The 23,786-nt window shown below is 49.3% G+C and overlaps 3 protein-coding genes across 9 annotated transcripts in view; 1 reads left to right on the top strand and 2 right to left on the bottom strand.

The window, feature by feature from the left end:
* Positions 1–10,423, top strand: part of EYA3 (EYA transcriptional coactivator and phosphatase 3) — a 60,068-nt gene extending 49,645 nt beyond the window's left edge. For all 6 annotated transcript variants that reach the window (XM_068658106.1, XM_068658109.1, XM_068658108.1 and 3 more), the window contains 7 exons: positions 217–306; positions 2,067–2,125; positions 3,052–3,212; positions 5,255–5,369; positions 5,781–5,902; positions 6,174–6,274; positions 7,103–10,423. In XM_068658106.1, coding sequence (XP_068514207.1) covers positions 217–306; positions 2,067–2,125; positions 3,052–3,212; positions 5,255–5,369; positions 5,781–5,902; positions 6,174–6,274; positions 7,103–7,183 — 729 coding nt within the window. In that variant the 3' untranslated portion in view covers positions 7,184–10,423. The remainder of the gene's footprint in view (positions 1–216; positions 307–2,066; positions 2,126–3,051; positions 3,213–5,254; positions 5,370–5,780; positions 5,903–6,173; positions 6,275–7,102) is intronic.
* Positions 10,424–11,922: 1,499 nt separating this feature from the next.
* On the bottom strand, positions 11,923–15,312 carry XKR8 (XK related 8). Its single transcript, XM_068658113.1, has 3 exons — positions 14,953–15,312; positions 13,883–14,079; positions 11,923–13,003 (listed from the first exon to the last, which is right to left on the bottom strand). Exons 1-3 carry the CDS (start codon positions 15,243–15,245, stop codon positions 12,264–12,266), a joined length of 1,230 nt encoding a protein of 409 aa, XP_068514214.1. The 5' UTR covers positions 15,246–15,312; the 3' UTR covers positions 11,923–12,263.
* Positions 15,313–17,635: 2,323 nt separating this feature from the next.
* On the bottom strand, positions 17,636–23,741 carry SMPDL3B (sphingomyelin phosphodiesterase acid like 3B). 2 transcript variants are annotated; one of them, XM_068657766.1, is made up of 7 exons: positions 23,299–23,741; positions 21,751–21,848; positions 21,052–21,195; positions 20,301–20,473; positions 19,973–20,153; positions 19,274–19,407; positions 17,636–18,161 (listed from the first exon to the last, which is right to left on the bottom strand). In XM_068657766.1, exons 1-7 carry the CDS (start codon positions 23,610–23,612, stop codon positions 17,781–17,783), a joined length of 1,425 nt encoding a protein of 474 aa, XP_068513867.1. In that variant the 5' UTR covers positions 23,613–23,741; the 3' UTR covers positions 17,636–17,780. The 2 variants fall into 2 exon arrangements, with proteins under 2 accessions (XP_068513867.1, XP_068513868.1); XM_068657767.1 differs by lacking the exon at positions 23,299–23,741 and adding an exon at positions 22,712–23,045.
* Between the last annotated feature and the right edge of the window lie 45 nt (positions 23,742–23,786).

Below are 23,786 nucleotides of genomic sequence, written 5' to 3' on the forward strand. Positions count from 1 at the left end.
GGAATGTATATGTTGCTTCTGAAAGTGCTTCAGTCCCTGCCATGAAGTACTAAAGTGTTTTTTTAACATTTTGAGTCAGTGTATACCAGATGGAATTACATCATTCCCGATAGACATTTGAAATTCTGTACAAAGTAACTGATGAAAGATTTGTCATAAATTGCTTTTAGCCTGTAACCATGATGAGTTTACATTTTTTTCTTTTTGTTTTGTCAGGATCCAACTCTAGTAATTGGGTCTGGTCTGTCAATGGAGGAGATGATTTTTGAAGTAGCTGATACTCACCTGTTTTTCAATGACTTAGAGGTACATGGCAAATGTTTTTTGAAAAGAAAAACTCCATATTAATTAGAGTTACACTGCAGAGTTTGTGGAGGCAGATGTGCTTCACAGCAAGTCAATAATGAATAATGCTATGCCAAAACTTAAGTGGTTCTAAGCACAGCCAAATCAAAGGGGCGTTTGTTCTCTTTTATCTGAGACAGGGGCATCCTGGACACTTCCAGTGTCATGAGCTCTCCTAGCTCTCCTATGGGTTTCTACTTGTACCTGAAAACATTAAGAGCGATGCCTACTTTGTATTATAGTTTCATTCTGGACTGGTAAGCATTTTGCTTTCGCTGATGATATATTTGAAATAGAGACCAGAGATCTGGAGAAAAAGGTGACCTGTAGGATGTTTGTTCCTGGGGCTTTGGCTAAAGAAAAGACAGTCTCAGCCAGTGAACCATTAGGTCACACTGACTGTGTAACAAATATGAAGGATGTGCTTCCACAGACAAGCAGGCTGTACCTATGGAGGTGCTACCTTCTCACAAGCAGTCTTTGCTGCTCTCCTATTCCTGTTCTTCTTGAGGGACGTCTGTTCAGCGTCCGTCCTCTTTCATGCACAACATTCTTTGCCAAATTAAATACATCTGTCTGTTCTGCACTTTCACAGAAGCTGAATATAAATCTTTCCTTGAATTATGGCAATAGCCTATGCTACGACATTATCAGATAGTAGTGAAAAGACTAATGCAAGCTATCTGGAGAGGTGTGGAATTTTGGCATAGTCTGGAATTTAGTGGTTGGAAACAGATTTCCTGACTTGCATCATCTTTGAAATTTGAGCACAAAAATACGGATTCATGAACCTAATTTGCAGAATTTTCAGGTCCAGTTTAAATCTTATGAAGGCTGAATATGAAGAGTGACCAGTTAAATGTAGATGCATCACTGGTGTACATGGTGGGAAAACACAAGATGTTTTTATTAATACAAATGGAAACTTAAATTAAGTTTACATTTATGGCAGCTGTGAATTTCATAAAAGTGGTAATGGCAGTTACATCTCTGCCGCAGGGAAAAAAAAAAAAGGTCTCTCGTACTGGAAGGATAGTCACTGACATGTGAACTATGTAGTCAACATCACTCACTGCTGCTGGTAGTAGTTGCAGTGGGAAATTTTTGAGGTGGGGAAAATTTGCTTGTAGTTCTAAGGTATTTGCAGTTTATCTCTGGGTAAAGTCAGCTGTACTAAGCAGTAATGTCAAAGCAATAAGGTATTGATATTTCAATCCAAGATTTATGCTGTGGATCTCTAGTAAGAAAATTGACCATTATGTTATTGTTTAAACAGAGTATCATCAGTCAACCACATAATATGGTTTGGGGGTACTTTTGCTTTTATTTAGCTTGTTTTTGTGAAATGGCAGAAGGGTTTCAGATGATAAGTGAATTATCAGTTCAACTTGTTCAGCAAGTGTTGAGGTTTCTTCTTTGCAGACAAAATGCTATGGAAACACTTTTTTTTTTTTAATCTCTGACCTTTCTGGTGCTTCAAATCCCTGTCTTGGCAAGGACTTGTAGGTGGTGCAAAGTAAAACAAAGCTAATGGAAGTACTGGAAAACAAAGCTAATGGAAGCTGTGTATCAGTTTGTGGAGGCAGTATAGCTGTGTTTGGTGTTGTTGGCAAATGTGAAGGGATCGTTCTGTATCATGCTTCTTTAAATCTGCAGTTTGGTATGTTTTTGGATTACAATAGTGGCTTCTGCTTTTTTTTTTTCTTTCTTGTTTTAAACAGGAGTGTGACCAGGTACACATAGAAGATGTGGCATCTGATGATAATGGCCAAGATTTAAGGTGACGTACTGAAGAATGCATGAAACGTATAGCTGATGCAATCTGGATTATTTTGCAAGGCTTCAGAAAGAAACCAAACTGTAATGGGGTTAAGGAATGGAGGCCAGCATTGTGCAGGGTCCGAAACTCTGCCAGTGCTGTTTGTTTGCTGGGTGTTTTATTTTTTTATTTTTAAGACCTACAAAAAACTTTCGGAATTATAATGGGAATTGCATTGTTGAACTGTTGAATATTACCTATATACTCAGTGATGTGTAATGAGTAGAGAATCCACATTCCAAATTGATGATTTTGACTTTTGAAAGTCTCCCTACAGTTTGCACCTCCCTGTGAGCTGATTTTATACATAGACAGGGCGATAATTATTCTGCTGCATTAGTGAGTTGAACTGGCTCATGGAAAGGTCTGAGAAGTGCCTGTCTGTCAGGGAGAAAGAAATATGGAGAAAGTGGTGAAGCAGAACCTGCTTCCTCCAGACATGAGCTGGTAAAGCAGCTCATCTGCTTGTGGAACTGTAGCTGTGATCTAGAGAGGTAGTTGTTATGTTTGGAAAATACTACATAGGGATTTATCAGTGCAGAATGAGAGAGGTTAGTGGGAAGGATGTTCTGTATTGCAGAGAAGTGAGTGAAGAGCAAAAGTTGGATTTTGTATTGGGAGTATGCAAGAGAAGTTGAATCAATAAATTTCAGTACAGCAGTTGAGAACTGAAAGCAAGTGTGGGTGGGTATTAGAGCACATTACCCAGAGTAGTTGGCCTCCACCATCAGGGGTGCAGTGGTGGTTGTGCAGAGTTCTTCATGGTGCTTTTCTAGCTGCTGTCAGAGCTGAAATCTGCAACCCAGCCATAGTGGCTCTGCTGCTGTGGCACATTTAATAGATCTGTGTGTTTTTGTTTTTTGTTTTTTTCTTTTTTGTTTTAATAGCAACTACAATTTCTCCACGGATGGCTTCAGTGGCTCAGGAAGTAATGCAAATCACAGTTCATCAGTTGGTGTCCAAGGTGGAGTGGACTGGATGAGAAAACTAGCATTCCGCTACCGCAGGGTACGAGAGATATACGATAAATACAAAACTAACATTGGAGGTGAGTGTTCCCATGCACCAGTATCTGGAGCACTAACCAGAGTTTGTAACACCAAACTTGGCTTTTCTTGGTAGCTGTTCCATACAGTAGTTCTTGCTTTCCTAAATGTTTGAACATGAAAATTAACTGTTCTGCTAATGCTAAATAAGATCATATTTCTGTGTAATCCACGAGGCTGCATCTTCCAAAACTGAACAGTATTCCAATGTGCTCTCTGACTTATGTAGATAGTGTTGGTTAGTCAACCATATATCTCAGAGAAGGGTTTGGTGCAGTGTTCCTTTGCTACTTTTGAATGAAAGGCTGCCTATCACCCTGTGTAGAACAAGCCTAAATGACTTATATAACATTCTGCTTAGGAGACCTTTTCACCTATGTCTTCAGAAAATCTTTTATTACACAATTGTCAAGAAGTAAAGTGTTCGTTCTTTTGGTTGCCATGCTTAGTTTGACACGATATCTCTAAGTCTGTTCACAAAGTCACTTAAAATCTTCTGATTTTTCCAATGCCACAGCAGTAATAAAGATGCATACTGCAATTCTATTCCACAGAAGTCAAATGTTGAGAAAGTTTCTGTTTAGTCTGAATCTTAGCATTGAGATCCTTAGGAACAGGGTGCTGTTGGAGCAGCTCATCTGTGTGACAGCTTGGTGGGTTGCAGGTTTAAGTACCCTTAGCCTAAGCAAAAGAAGCTTGATACAACGTTTTCTTTGACATACTTTCTGAAATACAAACAAAATGGGTGGTCAGAACTATAACCCTCAGCCTTAAAAGTTGTAGTAATAACGTCTGCATTTTAGTGTACCACAGTTACCTTATTTCTGGTAGGAATCAGACATTATTTCATATTTCGCATGTGGGAAACCTGGTTGTGGGGTTTTTCAGGACCTGTCTAAAGGTAAAGTAGTTGCCAGCACAGCCTGGAATGAATCCCTCTGTGGCCTCCTTGTCAGAGTACTAGAGTATATTGCGTAAAGGAGTGGTGGGGGAGGAGTGACAAGAAGGAGTCATAGTGCATGGCTAGAAATTGGGTGGAAAGAGTTTCAGACTCAAGTGGCTCTCTATTTTTTTTGTTGTTTTTGTTTTATTTAATAATGGAAGCAGAATTGACTGCATAGCCACCATTTCTGACCATTTGCAACTAGATGTTTTGAGAAAATGATGTTTAAAAGGCATTAAGTACAGCTCTGCAAAGAAGGACCTGGGAGTCCTGCTGGCCAGCAGGCTGACCATGAGCCAGCAATGTGCCCTTGTGGCCAAGAAGGCTGAGGGGATGCTGGGCTGCATTCGGAAGTGTTGCCAGCAGGCCAGGGGAGGGGATCCTGCTTCTCTGCTCGACCTGACTGAGGCCACACGTGGAGCATTGTGCCCAGTTCTGGGCTCCCCAGTACCAGAGGGAAATAGAGCTACTGGAGCGAGTTCAGAGAAGGGCTATGGAGATGATGAGAGGCCTGGAGCACCTGTTGAATGAGGACAGGCTGGGAGATCTGGGCCTGTTTAGCCTGGAAAAGAGGAGACTGAGGGGAGAGCTCATCAGTGTGTATAAATATCTGAGGGGAGGGTGTCAAGAGGATGGAGCTGGTCTCCTTTCAGTTGTGCCCAGTGACAGGACAAGAGGCACAAACTGAAGCCCAGGAGGTTCCGTCTCAATATGAGGGGGCACTGGGACGGGTTGCCCAGAGAAGTTGTGGAGTCTTCTCTGGAGATAATCAAAACCCGCCTGGATGCCATCCTGTGCAAGGTGCTCGAGGTGATCCTGCTCAGCAGCGGGGGTGGACCAGGCGATCTCCAGAGGTCCCTTCCAACCCCAGCCATTCTGTGATTCTCTGATTCTGTGATTAAGATGGGAAGGGTCCTTGGGCCTGTGTGGAGCAGGAAGTCTGACAGGGTGACTGCAGGAATTCCTTCCCTTGCTGCTGCTTGTGACCTCACATGACACCTACTCGTTTTTTGTATGAATTAGTACATTTTGTTGTATGTATCCTAAGAACTGCACAGGGCTTACCAATGCAGCTGAGAAAATGTGTTGCTTGCTTTCCAGGCCTTCTTAGCCCACAGAAAAGGGAAGCTCTGCAACGACTGAGAACTGATATAGAAGTGTTAACAGATTCCTGGCTGGAAACTGCATTAAAGTCCCTGCTACTCATACAGTCCAGGTATGGAAACTGGAAACGTGTACGTTGCTTTCTCAGTTATTTTGTCTTAGATTTGCATGCACTTACAGCAATGCCCACAAGTACATTACTGCTTCTTGTCACAGGTTCTAGGAAATGAAGTGAATGTGTGCAAGAACCCCACTCCGGAGCACCCTTTGGGGCCTTTCTATGACAACATCCTTGGCTAGGAAAGTCCTCTTAATAGGACTGTGCTCAAAAAATTACATTTCTTCAGGAGAATTTTTGTTTAAAACAAACAAATCAAAATCTTGGTCTACAAAGACTCAGAGAAGCAGGGCGGCAAAGTTCATGGCACTTTGGAAAGCTGGGCAAGTTGCCCAGAGTACCCTTCAGCACTATGAGGTGTAGGTGTGCTTTTACAAGTGTTGTTTTTGTTTTTTTTTCTTTTAGAAAAAACTGTGTGAACATCCTGATCACAACCACCCAACTGGTGCCAGCTCTTGCCAAAGTTCTTCTATATGGATTGGGCGAGGTGTTTCCCATTGAAAATATTTATAGTGCTACAAAAATAGGTAAGGGTCTGTGCTGAGACACCTGGCACAGAGGTGTCTTTTGTGGGCTAGCTAGGATTTTTACACAGGAAACACAGTTTCTGCAGCTGAGAACTGCTTGTGACTGCTGTGATGCAGCTAGCCATGTTAATAGCGGTGGCTTCTGGTCTTATGAACCAAACTGGGTTCCCAGTAAGACAAAAATGTATTTTTGTTCTGGGAAGAAGGGGTTAGTTCAGGCTTCTGTTTCTCTCTGCCTAAGGCTTATTATAGTGGTATTCTCTTCTGGCAGGCAAAGAAAGCTGTTTTGAGAGGATTGTGTCACGATTTGGAAAGAAAGTCACCTATGTGGTAATTGGAGATGGGCGTGATGAAGAGGTTGCAGCTAAGCAGGTGGGTTTCTGCAGAGGTGGGATATGGATTGATGTACAGGGAGGTTACAGTAACAGTCTTTTATTGCAGGTACTCTTTTTCCAAGGCTGAATTCTTCAGGCCAGAGGCAGAGAGGGGAAACTTGGCCTTTGCAAGAAATCTTTTACTACATTAAGACGGGAAGTTATCTGGCTCTTGAGGGTTTAAAGTTTCTGTTCTACTCTTGTCTAGGATAGAAGTTCATGTGTACTTGCAGTCTGTTAGTGTAGCACTGTCCCTGTTTTTACAGGGACAGTATCTTGATGTGGCAGGCCTTGATCATAGCATGAGTCTATTAATCAGGGTAATGTGATTTCTCAGAAGCACTGAGGGAGTCAGGACTTGATTGCCAGCAGTCAGATCAATACACAGCATCTACTATTAGTCTGAATTACAGATAAGGAGCAAAAAGTTTGATTGAACAAGCCTGAGTAGATTGCTCACTCATGTTAATTAAAGGCAGTTAGGTGCATGGATTACTGTCAGGACAGTATCTCTCAGGCGTCACACTGACTGCCATGTGCCAGAGCTGTCATCCACACAGATTCCCTTGGAGTCTCGGAGGCTTTTCATCTGAAGTTTCCATCATGACTGCCCAAAGTGGCTGATAGTGCTGGCACCCATCATGAATTACTGTGCAGATAAGATAAGGTTCTGATACCAGTATGCATACGGCTGAGATCTGTCCTGAGCATGGTATGTGCTGTTACAAATGCTGTATTGCACAACTTTGCAGGTGTACCTTGACTGCTTCCATCTAGCTGCAAAATCACTCGAATAAAACGGACTTTGTTAATCTTCTTGTTACAGCACAACATGCCTTTCTGGAGGATCACAAACCACGCAGACCTTGTGTCCCTTCACCAAGCCCTTGAGTTAGACTTCCTGTAAGACACTGGAGCAAAGGTGTGACTGCAGCAGCTCCTGCAAGCCCTCTCCATCACTGGAGAGGCAGAAATCTCATACATTTGGTGACTCAATTTTCAGCTTGATGAAGAATATACACCTAATGCAAATTGTACAGTAGAATGTGACACCAGGTCATTTCCTCAGGAGCATAGGCCCTGCCAAGTACAAAAGTCTAGTGCTATAAAGAAGCACTAGACTCAGCAGAGCTAGAGCTTGTCTGAAGAGACTCACAGAAGCCAGCTGAATTCTTCTAGCAGGTACTCTCCAGAGTGAAGGGGCAATACAGTGGAGAAGGCTCTAACAGATACTTCTGCTTTTCTATTCAGCTTAGTTATAGAACCCAAGTAAACATAAAATCTTATTTTTATAGAAAAATACTGACGGCAGAGCTGAATCTCCCTTGTTTTGCAAAGCTGAAAAGAGCTATTGTTTTTTTCCATGGGAAATACTAATGAAAATGTCAATATACCTCTACTGATGTGAAAGTGTGTCCTCTCTCCTTTCCTGGGTGTTCAAAGTAGATAATTTATTATGATATCCTTACATAATTTCTTCAGTGTGGGATTTCTGGAAAATAAAAAGATAAGGGAATGTTTCTGGGGTTCCTCATAAAGGACAGTGTTGCTGTTGGTTGATCCCATTGGCTTCTAGTCAATGTGTTTACATTGCACATGGCTCCAAACACTGTTAACAAGTAGTAGGGTGTTGGATTCCAGCAATCCACAACCCAAACTGCAGATCCCACAGATTTTCCTTATATGGGAAAACGAAACTGCCTGTGAACATTAGATACAGCACGACAATATTGCAGATAGTGCTGAGAAGTGAACAGAAACCTCATTTGGACGAGGAATAATTTGAGAGAGAACTAAATCCTCATAAATGTTACAAAGAAGGATATGGTAACTAATCTTCACCTCTGCTTTTCTGACTCCATTTGTGAGAGTATGTTCCTTTTAGTAGAATCAGATTCAATTTTCTTATATTCTTCTTTGCATTAGCCTAACTCTACATAGTTAGAAACAAAATCCTTGTTAAGGGGGGACTTAATTTTGTAAGACACTGTGACTTGCCAACCTGGGGCACACTGACCTTGGAAGTGATGGTTACACTGATACTTTTGCTACTATCTCATAAAAAAAGGCTGGAGTCAGTGACCTGTGGTACCACGAGCCAGAAATAACCAGCTGAAGACTGGGTGCTAGCACAGGGAGCTGGTTTTGTGCGAGATCAGGCAGTGTTTGGTGGTGTCTGCCACCTGTCTGTACCCTGATGGCACAAAATCAGCAGGTGCCTAAAGTTTTTGTACAGAGGCCAGATGTCTGGCTCAGCAGGGAAAGCAGAAGTGTGTAGTGGGGCTCAGCAAACACCGCAGTTGCACCCAAACTCTTCCAGATCTCATCTGCAGCCCAGCATAATTCATCTGGGTCTGGCCTGAAAGACCCAACCTGTCATGTTGGAAGGACACTGACCCACTCAGGCTGTGCCTACAGAAGCAGGTGATATTTGCTGCATTCCTTTCATGGCATTATTTACTGAGGAATCATTTCCATCAGTGCTGGGGGAGTTCCTGTGTTGGCTCAGCCCAAGCACTGTGATGTGGCCTGTGAGTGACAGGTTGGTGTCTGTCCCTGTGCTGGCTCTGGTCACCACTGCTGAAATGGTGCTAGGGCATTGGACCCCCAGAGCTGAGGGACTGAACATGGAGGTTTCTGTTTCAGATGTTCCTAGCTCCAGTTTTGGTTTTAAAAATATATAAAAATCAGAGCTTTTCTCACTTCAAGATGGCCAGGAGTCGGGAGCCATCTGTTTTCCATCCAGCTCCTTGCTAGGTGTTGGCCTAGCACTTCAATCTCAGGCTCTGGGTCTGTGTATTTTCCCAGGAAACCTCTGCTTCAGGATTGTGCTGTGTGTGTAGCACCTGCTGCCTGTGAGTAATGTGAGCTCTTGTCCCATCAGAAAACCTGAGGAGCCAATTTCTGCTTTCATGCTGTGGGTGCATGCTGGTGTTTAGCAGCAGCATGAGTGCTGTGCAGAGTGGGAGGGTGGAGATGGCACAGGGCTGAGAGTTAGGTTCATTTGAGGGCTCTGAAGACAACTTGTTACTGCATCAGAAAGAGCACATCTGGGAGGAAGGGAGCCATGTAGAGAAGCAGCTCCATTGTTTCTGAAATGTTCATAGATCAGGACATCTCTAAGTTATGGAAGAGTCCGTGCTGGTTCCTAAGTCTGTCTCTGCAGGTCCCCAGCCCATCCAAAGGTCTTGTAAGCAGGCTTGGACCTGCCTGTGAGCATGTCTTGTACTCCAGCCAGCTGAACTTCGGGATGGAAACACGTGCCTTAACCTCCCACTGCCTGGCATGGGCAAGTGGCCTCTCTGCTTCACTAACGTCTAAAGTTGCTTGCAGGAGAGCCATGTTGGTTCATGCTAGGAGGTAGGATGTGTTTTGCCCAGGCACTCACAGTGAGTGCTGAAACCAAGGTATCAAGCAGCCCAGAAGCTGGCAGGCTTTGCTTTGTGTTTGTTTACTTTTAAAATGTTTTAAAGAAACTTTAAGATGGCAGCAAAATTTTAGCTGAGTGTGGACCTATTGCAGCCAGTGACATTTCATACTGATATTTATACGATGTCTCCTTGAATGTATGTAAAGTACTTTTATAATAGGAGGTTGATGGTACATTTCTGTGTTTGTTTAATAATAAAGGTTGACCTGGCTATTTTATTTTTTTTTCCCCTCTGCTGGCTGATGTTAAGACTTTGCCTCTCTCTCATGTGGCAGCCAAGCACATGAGAACCAAGCATTGATTTGCTTCTGTGTCTCTTTGCTCTCCTGTTATTCCTGACCTGGCTGTAAGCTGAACTGCTGATAAATCCAATTACGTGAATGAATGCCCGCTGGCCTGGGTGCACACAAGCAGCTGCTGGCCTCCTCCCTGCTTTTAACTGCAGATGCAGTCTTAAAAAACAACCATCTGATCATGGTGTGTGGTGCCTCCACATGCTCTGGGGGAAATGCCAGTGTTGGCCCTCAGCCTACAGTGGTGCAGAAAGCAGCAGGAGCCCCCCGAGCCTGCAGCAGCCTTTTCTGCGGTGACTTCCCAGCGTGGTGGAAGGAGGGGAGCCCCAGGGGCTGCTGGCTGCGCAGTCGTTGCCTGTTTGTGTTCTGTGTAACGGGAGCTGTCCTATGAACTGGAAAAAAAATAAAGTCTTTATTTTCTTTATTTTCTATAGTCAGTGCTTCAGTCTGTTCTCTGACAGCCCCTCCCTGCAGTTGGTCCCTGCCCTCGGTGATGGCCCTGGCTGGGAGGCCATCAGTGCCAGCAAAGGAGTTTGGGTGACTGCGCCTCAGGTCCCAGCACAGCCCCTGGAGGCCCCTGCTCTCCCGGGGGTTCCTGCAGCAGACAGCAGTGCAGTTCCATGACCTTTGGCTCTGCTCTGCTGCCCACATAAGTCACATTGTGCTTGGGTAGTGAGGCACAAACCCTGCCCTTTTTCCCCCCCTTCCCTTTTGCACGAGTCCAGCAACCAGCCTCCTCCAGTGGCACTACAGCACAGCTGCTGCACCAGGCCTTTGCCCTGGGCTTATCTTGTGGCAGGTTCATGGGACAGGAGCAGTTCAGCTGCATCTGGCTGCCTCCCCATGCACCGCCCTTCCCAAAGCACCTGGTATGGGCCAGTCCCCTCCTGCAACAGGGGGTGGATGGGGAAGGGGCTGTGGTGGGCCATGCAACAGCAGAAGGAGCCAGGAGCTGCCCTGGAGCTTGCTTGGGCAAGCACCGTGTATCCGGGCAATGGGCCCAGGCTCTGCCACAGTTCCCATGCTGCAGCCCCATGTCCAGCCCTCACCCCTGTGCCACTGTTACAGCCAAGAAACCGACCCTGGGTTGTTCCAGCCTGGTCACAGCTGTAGTTGGTGGTGGTAGGAATGGCTACAAAGGGACTGTAAGGTGACATTTAAGCCAGAAGTGCTGAACCAAGCTGCAGCCCTACCAGCCTGTGCCCAGGGCCTGGCCCCAGCTCCCAGCTGTGCTGTGGCTGCCCTGAGCTGCCCCCAGGGACAAGAGCACGGGCACAGCGCAGGGCCTGCTGCCCAAGCGCCTCTTACCCTGCTCACGCAAGCTCTTTCTGCAAGTGCCAGTGCGGGAGGAGTGGCTTGCTGGGGGCTGCAGAAACTCCAGCACGGGCCACTCTGCAGGCAGGTGCTGCTTTGTCCCGTGCCCTCTCTGCACAGGAGCTGAGCTCCTGAAGAGAGCTGAGCTCAGCACTGCCCATCTCCCTGGACAGTGGGAAGGGCATGAAGGGGCAGTGTGAGCAGGGCCCTGTGTGAAAGTGCTCTCGCGTTTTCAGAGCGGTGAAGCCACTGCTTACATGACCCCCCCTTGCCCCGCATCCCACCCCAGGACCCCTATAACACCCTACAGAGGTGCAGGCACCCTACAACCGCTGCCCTCCCAAGGCAGCCACTCTCCCAGGTGGGTGCCAGGCTGCAGAGAGCCCTCACATTCTTCTCTGCCCCTCTCAGCAGGGCTCTGAGTCACATCTCGATACTGGGCAATTTTTGACCTTAACAGCAAAACATTGGAAGTGGGAAAACACACCAGAAACACCCCACAGCTGCTGCCAAGGAAAATGAGCTCTCTGCTACCAGCAGCCACATCCATGAGGAGCAACCTTGGCAGCAGGCACCAAGAGAGGCACAGACAAAGAGGATGAACAGTTGTTTTGTTTGTTTTTTTTTGAAAAGCCTAATAATAAATAACGAGAAAGGTTGACACAACAGTGCATTCACAATGTACTGGCCTCCGCCCCGAGCACTGTGGCTTTCCTCCAGTGAAGCAGTGGGAGCCCTGCTTTGTGCCGTGGGACTGGCCAGGCACTCGCAGATCTCCCCAGCTTTCTGCCCAGCCCCTCCAGCATCCTGGATGTAGCACCAAGCTGTCCAAAACAGCAGTCTGAGGCACACAGAGGAATAACCGAGAGAACTAGCAAACTTATCTCCCCAGCGAGTCAGACCACTTTGAGGAGGCAGGACTCCTTCCTGAGGAGCTGAAGGACCTGGCCTCAGACAGCAGCGTCAGCAGCAGCAGCCCCGTTCAGCAAGTGCTGCTCTGCCAGGACAGGTACCACGAACTGGTGCTGGGCCAGGCACTGCATCCTCCTGTTCACAAGGTCTGGCTCCAAGGCAGTCCGAAACTCCAGCCCATCGGTCCTCCTGTTGGCATCCACCTCATCATAGCTGCCCTGCTGCTGTGCTCGTGCGCTGGGGTGCAGCCACTTGTAGTAGCTGACTCTCAGCAGCAGCCCCAGAAGATAGCAGGGCAGGGCAGCAGAGACCACTGGGATGAGGTAGAAGTGCTCGTCCAAAGGGGAGTGGCACAAGAGCCAGGACAGGGCCAGCAGCGTGCTGTCCACCAGGATGAAGCCATGATAGATGATGCTGCGGTACAGTGTCCTCCCTGGAGCCACGTTGAACCAGCTGAAGTACAGGATCACAGCCACAATGGCCCGGTAGAGCTGCTCGGGGCCAGGTGACTCCATGAAGTCTGTGCCCTGCAAGCTGACCCAGAGGAACATCGCCAGCCACACGAGCAGGAAGTGAATAGCGACGCCGTAGGGCCACAGCAGGGCAAAGAGGGCGACCACGAGGATGCGGGGACAGGTGAGGGAGAGGTTCCACAGGAAGTAGACAACTGAGGAGCCCAGGCTCAGCTCATACTTGTCCTGCAAGAAGGAGCGCAGGGACTGGTGATAGTCCAGCAGAGACCAGGTCACACACAGGAAGGCAGTGCAGATCCCCAGTCCTGCAAACACAGCAGCAGAGATGCAAAGGGCAGACAGAGCTGGGATTGGCCCTGCTCCAAATATCACTCTGCCAGACATTGCTAAAACGTGCATCCCACCGGCATGCAAAGCAGCAGCTTTGGGGAGTCAGAGCATCAGCATCTCTTTTTCTTCTTTTGCCTCCCTGGCTTCCTGCCCTCCGCAAGGAGCAGGCTGGTGCTGCTCCTGGAGGACTTCTCCCTTGCCCAAACCTGGCGGCTGGACCAGGAGATGGGAAAGAGGCAACAGGACCAAAGAGCTCTGCAGAGCCCGTTTCCCCAGCCAGGGAAACCCCCAGCCCACAATGGCAGAAGAGCTCTGCCTCCACAGAGCCAGGACATGATTCAGCTCCCTGTTTCTTCACAGGGATACTTAGGGGGCTCATCCCCTTTCTGAGATAGGTACCAAAGCACCTCCTCCGTGGGCTCCGCTCCACTCTCCACACGTGTCCCCAAGAGCACCTCCCTGCTCCCCAGCATGCTCCTGACTGCTCTCCTGACCCTTGGGCCCTGGCCAAGGGCACACTGTGCTATACAGGACCACAAGGTGAGGTAGGTGCAGGGGGGGGTGCACTTCAGGCACAGCCTAGGAGACGCAGGGGAAGGATCACAAAGGTCCCCCAGGTCCCTCTCCAGGCCCAGCATAGGCCAGTGGGCCACACAGGCCCGAGTCCACCCTCCTGCATTTTCTGTCAAGGAAGCAACGGATGTGAGACATGAATGGCTGGAGAACCACAAGCAGAGGCAGAAGAACAGCATCCTGCTCGGTCCTACAGCCTGCAGACATCCTACCAGGTCCCTTCTGCGCTTCAAGCTCAAGCCTGCAGCCTCAAAACCTCTCCCCAGTTTCATCCCTCTCACCCTGGGATGGCTCTGCCTTGTTTGTCCGCAGGATAACGTAGAGGAGCAGGGTGAGCTGCGGGGTGTTCTCCAGGAAGGTCTCAAAGAGGCGTAGCATGCTGATGTCATGGGAGAAAAAGGCCAGGCGGTTCTGCTCCTCCTCCGATGCTGCCTTTGCCCAGCACACCTTCCAGCCCAGCTTCAGAGCGTGGAGACACCTGCACGGGGCCATAGCTGTGGTGAGGAGCTGCATGGGGCCAGCTGCAGGTGCCTCTGCAGCAGCGTGCCCATTGACAACCATGCACTGCCCTGGTGGGACACGTGGCACCAGCAAGTCCGAGCCTGGAGCTCACTTCAACTTGGTCTGAAGCAATTCCCTTCCCCATGACAGAGGTACATGAACAAGGTGCCAGCCCCCACCAGAAGGGTCCCACAGTAACTGCCCCGTGCCCCCTGCACAGCTTCCAGGCCTTTAATGTACAAGAGCTTCTCTGCCCCTGACATCTGCTGCATGTGCATCAGGAAAAAGAAAACAGAGGCACAGAGCAGTGCGTGTCCTCCCCTCCGACTTAACCACTGATTTCTGCAGAGGACGTTCAGCAAGCAGCCGGGTCATCTCCTTCAGTGGGGAGGCAAGGAACACCATGGCCATGCTGCCCCCTGAAAAAAGGAGGGAGCAGAAGCCAAGACAGGATCTGTGCTCTGCTCCACTGTTTCAGGAGCTGATCTTCGCTCCTGGGAACAGAGACGGATGCAGGCACTGTATTTGCTGTAAAAAAATATCGAGGCATCGTCCAGTCTCGACGCTTCTGCTCGCTGTCGCTGGTTGCCACGCCACGAAGGGCCGGCACCCAGGGGCAAGGAGAAGCCGGGCGGGCAGGGGGGTGACGACCGGCCCTGCCTCGGGACCGAAAGCGCTGGACCCGGGCCGGGACTGGGCAGGAGCCCGCGGGGCCGAGTCCGGGCCCGTCCCGCAGGAGGCGGCCGCGGCTGTGCCGGGCGGGGCCCGGTCCCACCCCGGGGCCGGGGTCGGGGGCGGCCGGCGGGGCCGCGGAGGGAGCAGAAAGCGGGGCCGTTCCCCCGGGCCGTACCTGTAGAAGAAGCCGAGCTGGAGGAGGTGGAGGGCGGCGAGCAGGCAGCGGGGCAGCTCGGGGCGCAGCGCGGCCGGGTCGGAGCGGAACCAGAGCCAGCTGCAGGCCTGGGTGGCGGCCGAGGCGGCGGCCAGCAGCGCCAGCCCCAGCGCGGCCCAGCCGGGGTGCCCGGCCCGCCAGTACCCCGCCGCCACCCAGGCGTCCGCGCACACGTCCAGCGCCGCCGCCGCCGCCCCCGCCGCCGCCAGCAGCAGCTGCAGCGGCCCGAACCGCGGCGGGCCCCGCGCCGCCATCCCCGGGGCCGCCACCGCCCGGCCCGGCCCGGCCCTCCCGGCAGCGCCGCCCCCCGGCCCCGCTCCCCGCCCGGCAGCCCCGAGCCCGGCCCCTGAGGCCCAGGGGCCCGCCTCAGAGGCGGCTCCTCGGCTCTGCTGCTCCCCCCGTGACAAAGAGGCGCAGCCTTGGCGGTGCTCGGCGGCCCGTTTTTGTTTCCCCATGAACTTTTTAGTCCTTCCCCCCACTTAGTCCGTAGGCAGCAGCTGCTTTACAGTAGGCTTGTCGCTGGGACCCTGTCACGTCCCGGCACAACTTGCCCCGAGCACACCCCAGGGCAGCTGTTCTCTGCCCCCCTCCCAGCCCGGCCCCGCAGGCACTTCTGCTGCCTCCCCGCGCTGCGGCCCCGGCCGCTTTCCCCCTACCACCCCTCCCAGCCCACTTCGGGAAGCTGCAAAACAGATCATGGGACAGACAGAAATCAGAGCAGTGGGGCTGAAGTACTGACACTTGCAATCCTGATGCAAACAGTAAGATGATTTTCAGGACACAGCAAAACCTAGAAATGCTCGCAGTCCGCTAGCATTCCCTTTCAGGTCCTGCAGGGCCAGGAGCAGGAGGGCAGATGCTCACAGAGGGCCTGGGCCATTACAAGGACTCCAACACCAAACCAGCTGTCCCAGGACTGGCTGGAAGTGACCATCCTGACAGTCTGATAGAGCAGACATCTGCATCCCTCCATCCTTGGCACCTGTATGTGCTGTGACACTGGTCCTGTATACTCCTGAGCTGTACCGGGGTAAATACCAACATCTGCCAAGCTGCAGCTTTGCAGAAGGCCATTCCTCCTGTGTCCTTGTTTCTCTTCCAACACGTGTGTTCCACTGCCACTTCTCTTGTGGGCCTGACACCACACTGTGGTGGTTTTACTCAGGTGGGCAGCCGAGCTCCACCACAACCGCTCTCTCACTCCCCCTCTCCTCAAAAAGGAAGGGGGAGAAAATACAACACAGAGAACTCGAGGTTTGAGATGAGAAAGATTTAATTAAAGGGAAAGGGAATGGGGAGGAAAAACAAACAAAAGAAACAATCAGTCCGCGCAGAAGCACAGAGAGAGAAAAAATTATTCTCTACTTCCCATCAGCGAGCGGTGTTCGGCCACGTCCTGGGAAGCAGGGCCTCAAACGCGTAGTGGTTGTTCAGGAGGAACAGCCCCCTCCCCCACGAGAGTCCCCCCTTTTATTGCTGAGTGTGACATCAGGTGTTATGGAATATCCCTTTGGTTGGTTTAGGTCAACTGCCCCGGCAATGTCCCCTCCCCATCACTTGCCCACCCCCAGCCTGCTGGCTCTTGGGGGCTTGGAAGGAGTCCTGATGCTGTGCCAGCACTACGCAGCAATAGACACAACACTGGAGTGATATCAGTGCTGTTCCAGCTACGAGTGCAGAGCACAGCACTGTGCAGGCTGCTGCAGGGAAAAGGTGACTCCAGCTCAGACAGACCCAACACACACACCCATATACCTAACCTACACCGCTCAGCTCACAGGTGACTGGTTTCATCCTTCCTTTGGCAGCTCTTTCCATTCTTCAAACCTCCTCCAGCAAAATAGTTTGCAGGTACCATGCAGACAGCCTGCAAGAGTAGCCTAGGACTGCACTGATACAGCAGGATGCTCAGTCCATATACAGCACCACTCTACTGCCTTACAAGCTCCTGCTCACTGCAGACCCCTGGAATCTGCATTTTACAGAGTATTTCTTCACTGGCTCATCCACTTGTACCTGGAAAGTACAGAATTACTTTGTATTTGTTCCCTTGTGGTTCTTATGGAAGCTGAGCAAAGCCCAAAGCGGGCAAATTACCAAATCATTAAGTCTCTCTTAACAGTGAAGTAGTCAATGTCAGTTTGCAATGCCCAGCTGAAGTTAGAAAATAAGTGTATGAGAGTTAACAGAACACAGAAGGTGCTTGGAAAAAAATAAAAATAAAATCAAGCTTATATTGGAACCATATCTTGGACACTGACATGTGAATGTCATGGCCTAAACTTTTTTGAAATTCATACACTGTAAAAGGAAGCACTAACCCCACCTGGCTTTGCTCACAAACCAGAGGGAAAGCTGCTGCTGTACAAGGCCACCAAAACTTTTCAGGCCACCATTTCTGCCATCTTTTCAGAAGAGGAGTGTTGCCAAAATGAAGAATTCAGCTGGCAGCAGGCTCCTCAGGAGCATGTGGCAGCTCACAGTTCTCATACATTCGGAAGGTAAGTTAAACTTCATGGGGAGGCCTGGACTTCATCTGATTTCTGCAACTACCTCAAAAGTCGCAGTGGAAGGAAGATAAACTCTCTGATGCAGGTCAGTCTGGCACAAAAAGGCAACACAGCAATCACGGATACATAGAGCCTTTCTAGAAGTGGTCTAATCGACATCGTAGAACTTTTATTAAAAGACGCTGATTTCGTCTTAGTTTCCAAATAAGTTCTCAATTCCAAAAGCATTCACGATTGCTAATTCACTGTGAAACTGTCCTCTCCTCATTCATTCTTGATCTAACTCATGAGACTGCTTGCTGGGGACTGAAGAGCCCCTAAGAGCAAACAGAGTAATAAAAGGCAAACACTGGTGATGGCAGTAGTAGAGCTGTTGGCTTTAACGCACTCATTGTATCTCATAAAATCAATTTCTCTGATGGCACAAACATGGTCAACACGGCAGTCCTCCCCACACAGGTCGAGGTCATATTTGACAGAATTAAACTCATAATATTGCTGTAGGTACTTTGCATCCTTCGATATCCTCTCTAGCACTGTCTGCATGGAGTGTGCAGAGCCATCTGGGATTTGGAAGGCTTTCGTCAGCCTATACTCTTCCTCCCATATTGGGCCCATCATATTGGCATGTGTTAAGTTCAAGTAGTAAGTCACCATATCCTGCAGAGCGAGAAAAACAGAACAAAGACAAATCAGGAGAGGATCAGCCCTTGAGTGAAATGTTTGCCTAGGATGCAGCCCCTTCTCCCAGATGCCAGTGCCTAACAGAGTGAAGCATATTCATAGATTGGCAGCAAGTAACACATCTCCCAGCCCAGTGAGGGGTGAGCCATCTCCCAACAGGGGCTTTCTATCAAGATGTGAACCTGGGGATAGACGATGCAGGTGAGAGCCTCCAGAACACACCACAAAAGCAGCATTATCCCATTCACTATTTCATAAAGAATGAAGGGATGGCTTTTCTCTGTCTGATTTTTATCTCCAAATATCAGGAATATTGTGCCTGGCCTACTTTAAAATCACTCTGGTATATATCTTCAACACAGTTCACTGCCAGAGCTGAGGCCTGGAGTAATGTAACTTACTGAATTAAATTATTTTCTCAAACATGAGCAATGTAAAGAATAAAGTTTTTCACAAGTTCTGTTCTCAGTCTCTTGCCCTTTTTCTCTTAGCTTCACTAGCTCCCTTGCCTTATGCAGTGTATTTTAGGACAGACAAAAATAAATTTCTTATCCTATCCAGAGCTGCTTTAACCCATTGCAAAGAAAGGCACAAAACACCATTCACAAGTAAGAGACAAATCAAACAGAAACAGACCCTGCAATTAACCTAAATTCAGATCCCATTATAAATGAATCAATTCAGCAGTTAGGAGGGACACAAATAAGCTTCTAGACAGTTCATATTTTTTCGAGGGGGGTCAACACGTCTGTCAGTTCCCAAAGAGAAGTCCTGCGATCCATATTGCCTGCATGGTAAAGCAAGTATCAAAGGAGACTAACTAAAGACACAAAGAACATAGCAAAGTCTGTCTGTGCTGGCCTGGACTGCATCCCAGCAGGAGACCTGGACCAGCTGAATGTGGCCACTTTGCCTTCACTCACTGACACTCTCACTAAAACTTTGTGCTAGCTACAAGACTGAAGTATCTGGTTAGAGGTTGTCTCTGGCAAAGCCTCTTCTATTCCGTAGTTCTGCCTGTTTAAACCACAGGGAGGAATTAAAACACCCTTCTAAACTGCAGTGCAAAGTACAAAGGGATCACCTACCTGTACTTGAAGTGTGTTGGGATCATAGTCAATCACCCGGATCCCAGGGTTGTTGGCTCCGTTGTTCACTCCAGGTAATGTTGTTTTCCAGGGAGTCACTCCAGGGGCCAAGAACATGACATTGATTGGAGAACCTTAATGAAAAGGCAAATCAAACCATGAATCTGAGACCCCAGCTTGTATCAGACACTGTCCAGACTACAGCAAGCATCTCAGGAACACATCACCCTGCAAACAGCTTTGTCACCAGCCTTAGTTCCAACAGTGCATGCCTGAAGTGTGTGCATGTTGAACAGCATGAGAAATTGAACATGGGACTGCTGCAACTAAGAAGAGGCTTTCTACAGCTGTAGAAGACCCTTATGGTGAGGGGTGCACAAGAGAACCCAGAGCACTACCAACAAACACAATGCAAAGGTTCATAATTGCTCCCTTACATCTCAGCTAATGTCCAAAGCCCATCGATATGGAGTAAGATCAGCAGCGTGGCATTGACAGGAAACTACAGAATTGAGGGGAAACAGGGAGGAGAGCAGGAGCTATAGGTTGGGGATAAGGATCGTGGCCATTGTTGTGTTTTGTTGACCAAAGCATTTTACAAATTTTTTTAGAAAGTAAGATAAAAACAAGCTTCTTCTGGCTTCCCAGCTGTATTTGGCTAGCAGTCACTGAAAAGATCTGGGTGACCAGAACCAGTACCTGTATCACTGTAAAACATCCGAAAGCTGTCTGTGTGATGGTGTCCAAAAAACTGGGCAGCAATCACTCTGTGGTGCTTCTGCACAATTTTCAAGTATCGTTTATTAAAATCACTCTGGAACCAGGGCTTGCCTCGTTTCTTCTCAAAGAAACCAGGAGGGATGTGCCCCACAATGTAGACCTACAAAAGTGAACAGACACACTGAACACAGAGCCCATACTTCCTACAGAGCACTGGCTGGCAGTGACTGAACAGAGGGGAGCATCAGGGGCAAGAAGAGCTTCCATGCTGGGAGAAGCCCTCTGCGAAGTTTGTTTATTTTAATACCATTTCTTCTGCTTTAGAGGCATTGGTCAGAGTTTCTTCCAGCCACTGAAACTGCCCTCCAGGATCTTCCTCGCCAGCTGTCTCGTTATTCTGATCATAGTACAGATTGGTATTGAGAACAATCATTCGCCCCCTTGTATTTGGGCTGGGCAGCTTCTCACTGTAGAATGCTCCTGCAAAATGCAACCATGGAGCTGGAGGTCTGGTCCAGTTGGTTATCGTGACCCCAGAACCCTGTGTTTCCACCTCTCTCAGCTCTCTTTGTCAGCAGCCACAGCAGAATCACTGGACAAGGCACCAACAGTGCTCTGACCAGTCCAAGCTGTGTACTTGGTGCAACTCTTCCCTATGCATCTCTTGCCCCTCTTAGGCCTCTCAAGAGGAAGGTATATGCTGCACAAGGACAATGTGCAGGAGCTGGGCAGCTGTAGAGAGTCACAGTGCTGGCCTGTACCAGTAGCTTTCTTAGAATACACTTCCTCCCCTTTACCCCCCACCAAAGCTTACCACTGTGCATCCTCTGCAGGGATACTTGCCAGTAACTTGAAGAAAGCAGGAGAGATTAAAGAATAAAGAAATTTATTTTCTTATATGCAGTATAACTCAGTGCTAGAAATCAGCATTAAATTGTACCCTTTCACTCAAAATACTGTTGCTCTGAGCATTAAAAGAAGGAAAGATTACTTGTGGTATTCTCTGAACCAGCCCCAGTTCTCCAGAGTGCTGCCAATACCAACCAGTGGTGCTATACCTGCTCTGAACAGGGGAATAGAAGCTTCATTCAACCAGGGACGCCACATTTCAGCTGTTTGGTTGTAGATCCTGTGCCCCTTTCCTGGGAACTGATTCTTGGGGTGGAAGTCGTGATTGCCCATAGCCGCATAGACTTTAGTATCTAGAGATAGACAAAAGGAGGCACAGAGAAGTCCATGCTTGTTTCAGAGTTCATCCTCATCAAAACTCTTCAATGCACTTGCAGACTCAGAAAGAATAGCACGGCTTGAGAGCTTTATAAGAGCATTTTCACCCGCACCTCATACACATGGTAGCATTGACGGGATGCAATGTTGCAGAGACAATCCCTACTTGGAGCAAGCTACCCAAAGACATGGCTTTACAGATGAATCAATGAGCTCTCACCATTAGTAACACTCCTCCCCCCACTGTCGAGACAGATAAAATAAAAAGAATTTTTGCAAGCTTTTTTGTCTTAATGAGTGATTACAGAAACTTTTTTTCCCCCCCTCTCTTCTGTGTTAACCAGAATGCACCAGGTGCCTCAATTCAAACATGCCTCACTCCACAGAGCAACTAACAAAAGGACAAAGGAGTCTTATCCCCCACAGCCTTTCTGGGCCCTCCCCCTTCCCTATTCTGTCATTGCTCCACACTGGTTAGTACTTCTCATGAAACTGTACTTCTCTCCCCTTCTCTTTCCCTCAAGTCCTACCTGGAAATACCTGTTTTATCAGAGAGGTCAGATTTTCAATTATGTGCAGAACCTTTTCTTCTCCAAGACTCTCGTTGGGGACATGAGGAGTATCATCTCTGAAAAAAAAAAAACAGAAACAGCATGGTCAATGCCTTTGTCTAGCCAGACATATGCTTAAAGTGATGAGCAAGGCAAAGAACTTGCACTTGTGCCCTCTGTTTTCTTTTTGTCTCTTAGAAGATAAAGCTGGAGGTTTTTGGGGGTAGGAATCGGCACTATGCTCTCTGGCCACAGCACTGAAGGAGTTTCAGGGAATCACTCAAAGTGAAAACTTGCTCCACTTTATTATACCTTTAAAAACCTGTACACAAGCATAACAAATGGAGGCTCACCCTACTTCAGAACATTTAATAGATGCTACAGCTGATCGGAGATCATAAAAGAGAAAGCATTTTGCAATCTCAGGGCAAAATTTGATCAGCAATAGGGAAACAAGTCTGTTTGTACTCAAGATAACAGCAGGATAACAACTCTTCCAGTGAAAATGAAACAAATGGATGCCTTCATTAAGACAGCAATCATTGAGATCTGGCAGATGCACACTTCAGTAGTTTCACTAATATGCTTATGGCATTTGCAGATGATGCTGGGCTATCAAGGACTACAAGCCAGCCCATCAGAGAGGAAGATCAAAACTCAAAACAATGTCAAAGAACTGGGGGAAAATTACTCTTATTCTGATTTTTGTTTCTTTTGAAGTATAAAGACCAATGACATAACTATTTCTGAGTAGGAACAATCTTCCGCACTATATAAAGCAGGAACAATGAATTCAGCAACTGCGCTGTAAATCAGGACAGTCTGAAGAAATGCCACAAGCTGTTTTCCAGCCTTCTTCTCCTGATGCCTCTAACAGGCAGGGTTTTGGGCACCAACACAAACAGCACATCCCAGACCTGCAAGTTTTTCAGGTATTCACGCTCTGTGTGAAGTCAGCCAGAGCTGGCAACAATTTAAAGGAAAAGAAACGCATGGTGAATTGCAACACCTCCCCTTCATTTACTTCGCTTCTCACTGATGGGTCTGTCGGGAGCACAGCTCTCATCGAGAGGCCTTCTCACAGCCAAACTCTCTCCCTCAGCTTCGCTCAGCTCTTCTCCAAGCCTCTGTTTTACACCATAAGACAAGCCCAGACCTCGCCTCTCCAAAACGGTTACCACACAGGCAGCCCCACGTTTGCCAAAAACCCCTTCCCGCCCGGCTCCCCGGTCTCTCCTCAAGGCTCCCATCCGAGCCCTGGCGACCCTCGGAGAAGGCGGGATCAAGCCACAAGCCGGGAGCACGCACACCCACAGCACCGGCCCCGACAATTCCTCCAGCACCTGCCGGCCTCCCCTCGCAGCCGAAGCTCCCTGCAGACGCGGACACGAGCGGTCGGGCTGCCGCGCTCTCAGAGAAGCGAGAGACCGGCCGGGGCGGCGAGCCCAAGGAGCCCGTGGCGCACGGCTCCCACCCGCCGGCCGCTGCCAGCGGGCAGGGGAGGCGGCCGCGGCGCCCGGCCCTCACCCGGTCCACAGGACGAAGTCCGGCCGCCGCAGGAGGTGGCGCATGGCGAAGACGGAGGAGTTGAGCAGGCTCCAGGGCGCATCGCACAGGTAGCTGCCCCACGGCCCCGCGCCCGGCCCGGCCTGCGAGCCCCCCGACGGGCAGCCCCGCCCGGCCGCCGCCGCCGCCTCGTACTCGGGGTCCCAGTGCAGGTCCGTGATGTGCCAGAAGCGCCCCGCCGCCGCTCGGGGCCGCCGGACGGGCAGCGGGGCGCGCTCCCTCCGCTCACCTGCCAGGGCCAGCGGCCACAGCAGGAGGAGCACGGCCGCCTTCATGCCGGCCAGCGGCTGCCGTGCCCTGCCGAGCCGAGCCGAGCCGAGCCGAGGCGTGCCGTGCCTTGCCTTGCCTTGCTGTGCCTTGCCCTGCCCTGCCCTGCCCTGCCCCGCCCCGCCCCGCCCCGCCCCGCCCCGCCCCGCCCCGCCCCGCCCCGTTCGCCCCGCCCCGTTCGC

This window comes from Anas acuta, chromosome 21 (assembly GCF_963932015.1).
Source record: "Anas acuta chromosome 21, bAnaAcu1.1, whole genome shotgun sequence".
NCBI classification, from domain to species: Eukaryota; Metazoa; Chordata; class Aves; order Anseriformes; family Anatidae; genus Anas; species Anas acuta.

Excerpts from the sequence above, each read along its gene's own strand:
- XKR8 (XM_068658113.1), bottom strand. The coding sequence starts at position 15,245 with ATGGCGGCGCGGGGCCCGCCGCGGTTCGGGCCGCTGCAGCTGCTGCTG. Across the intron at positions 14,080-14,952 it reads CAGCTCGGCTTCTTCTACAG|GTGTCTCCACGCTCTGAAGC; the intron begins GTACGGCCCGGG and ends GGCCCCGTGCAG. Across the intron at positions 13,004-13,882 it reads CAAGGCAGAGCCATCCCAGG|GACTGGGGATCTGCACTGCC; the intron begins GTGAGAGGGATG and ends CTGTGTTTGCAG.
- SMPDL3B (XM_068657766.1), bottom strand. The coding sequence starts at position 23,612 with ATGAAGGCGGCCGTGCTCCTCCTGCTGTGGCCGCTGGCCCTGGCAGGT. Across the intron at positions 20,154-20,300 it reads CCTCTAAAGCAGAAGAAATG|GTCTACATTGTGGGGCACAT; the intron begins GTATTAAAATAA and ends TCACTTTTGTAG. Across the intron at positions 18,162-19,273 it reads CCAACACACTTCAAGTACAG|GATATGGTGACTTACTACTT; the intron begins GTAGGTGATCCC and ends CTCGCTCTGCAG.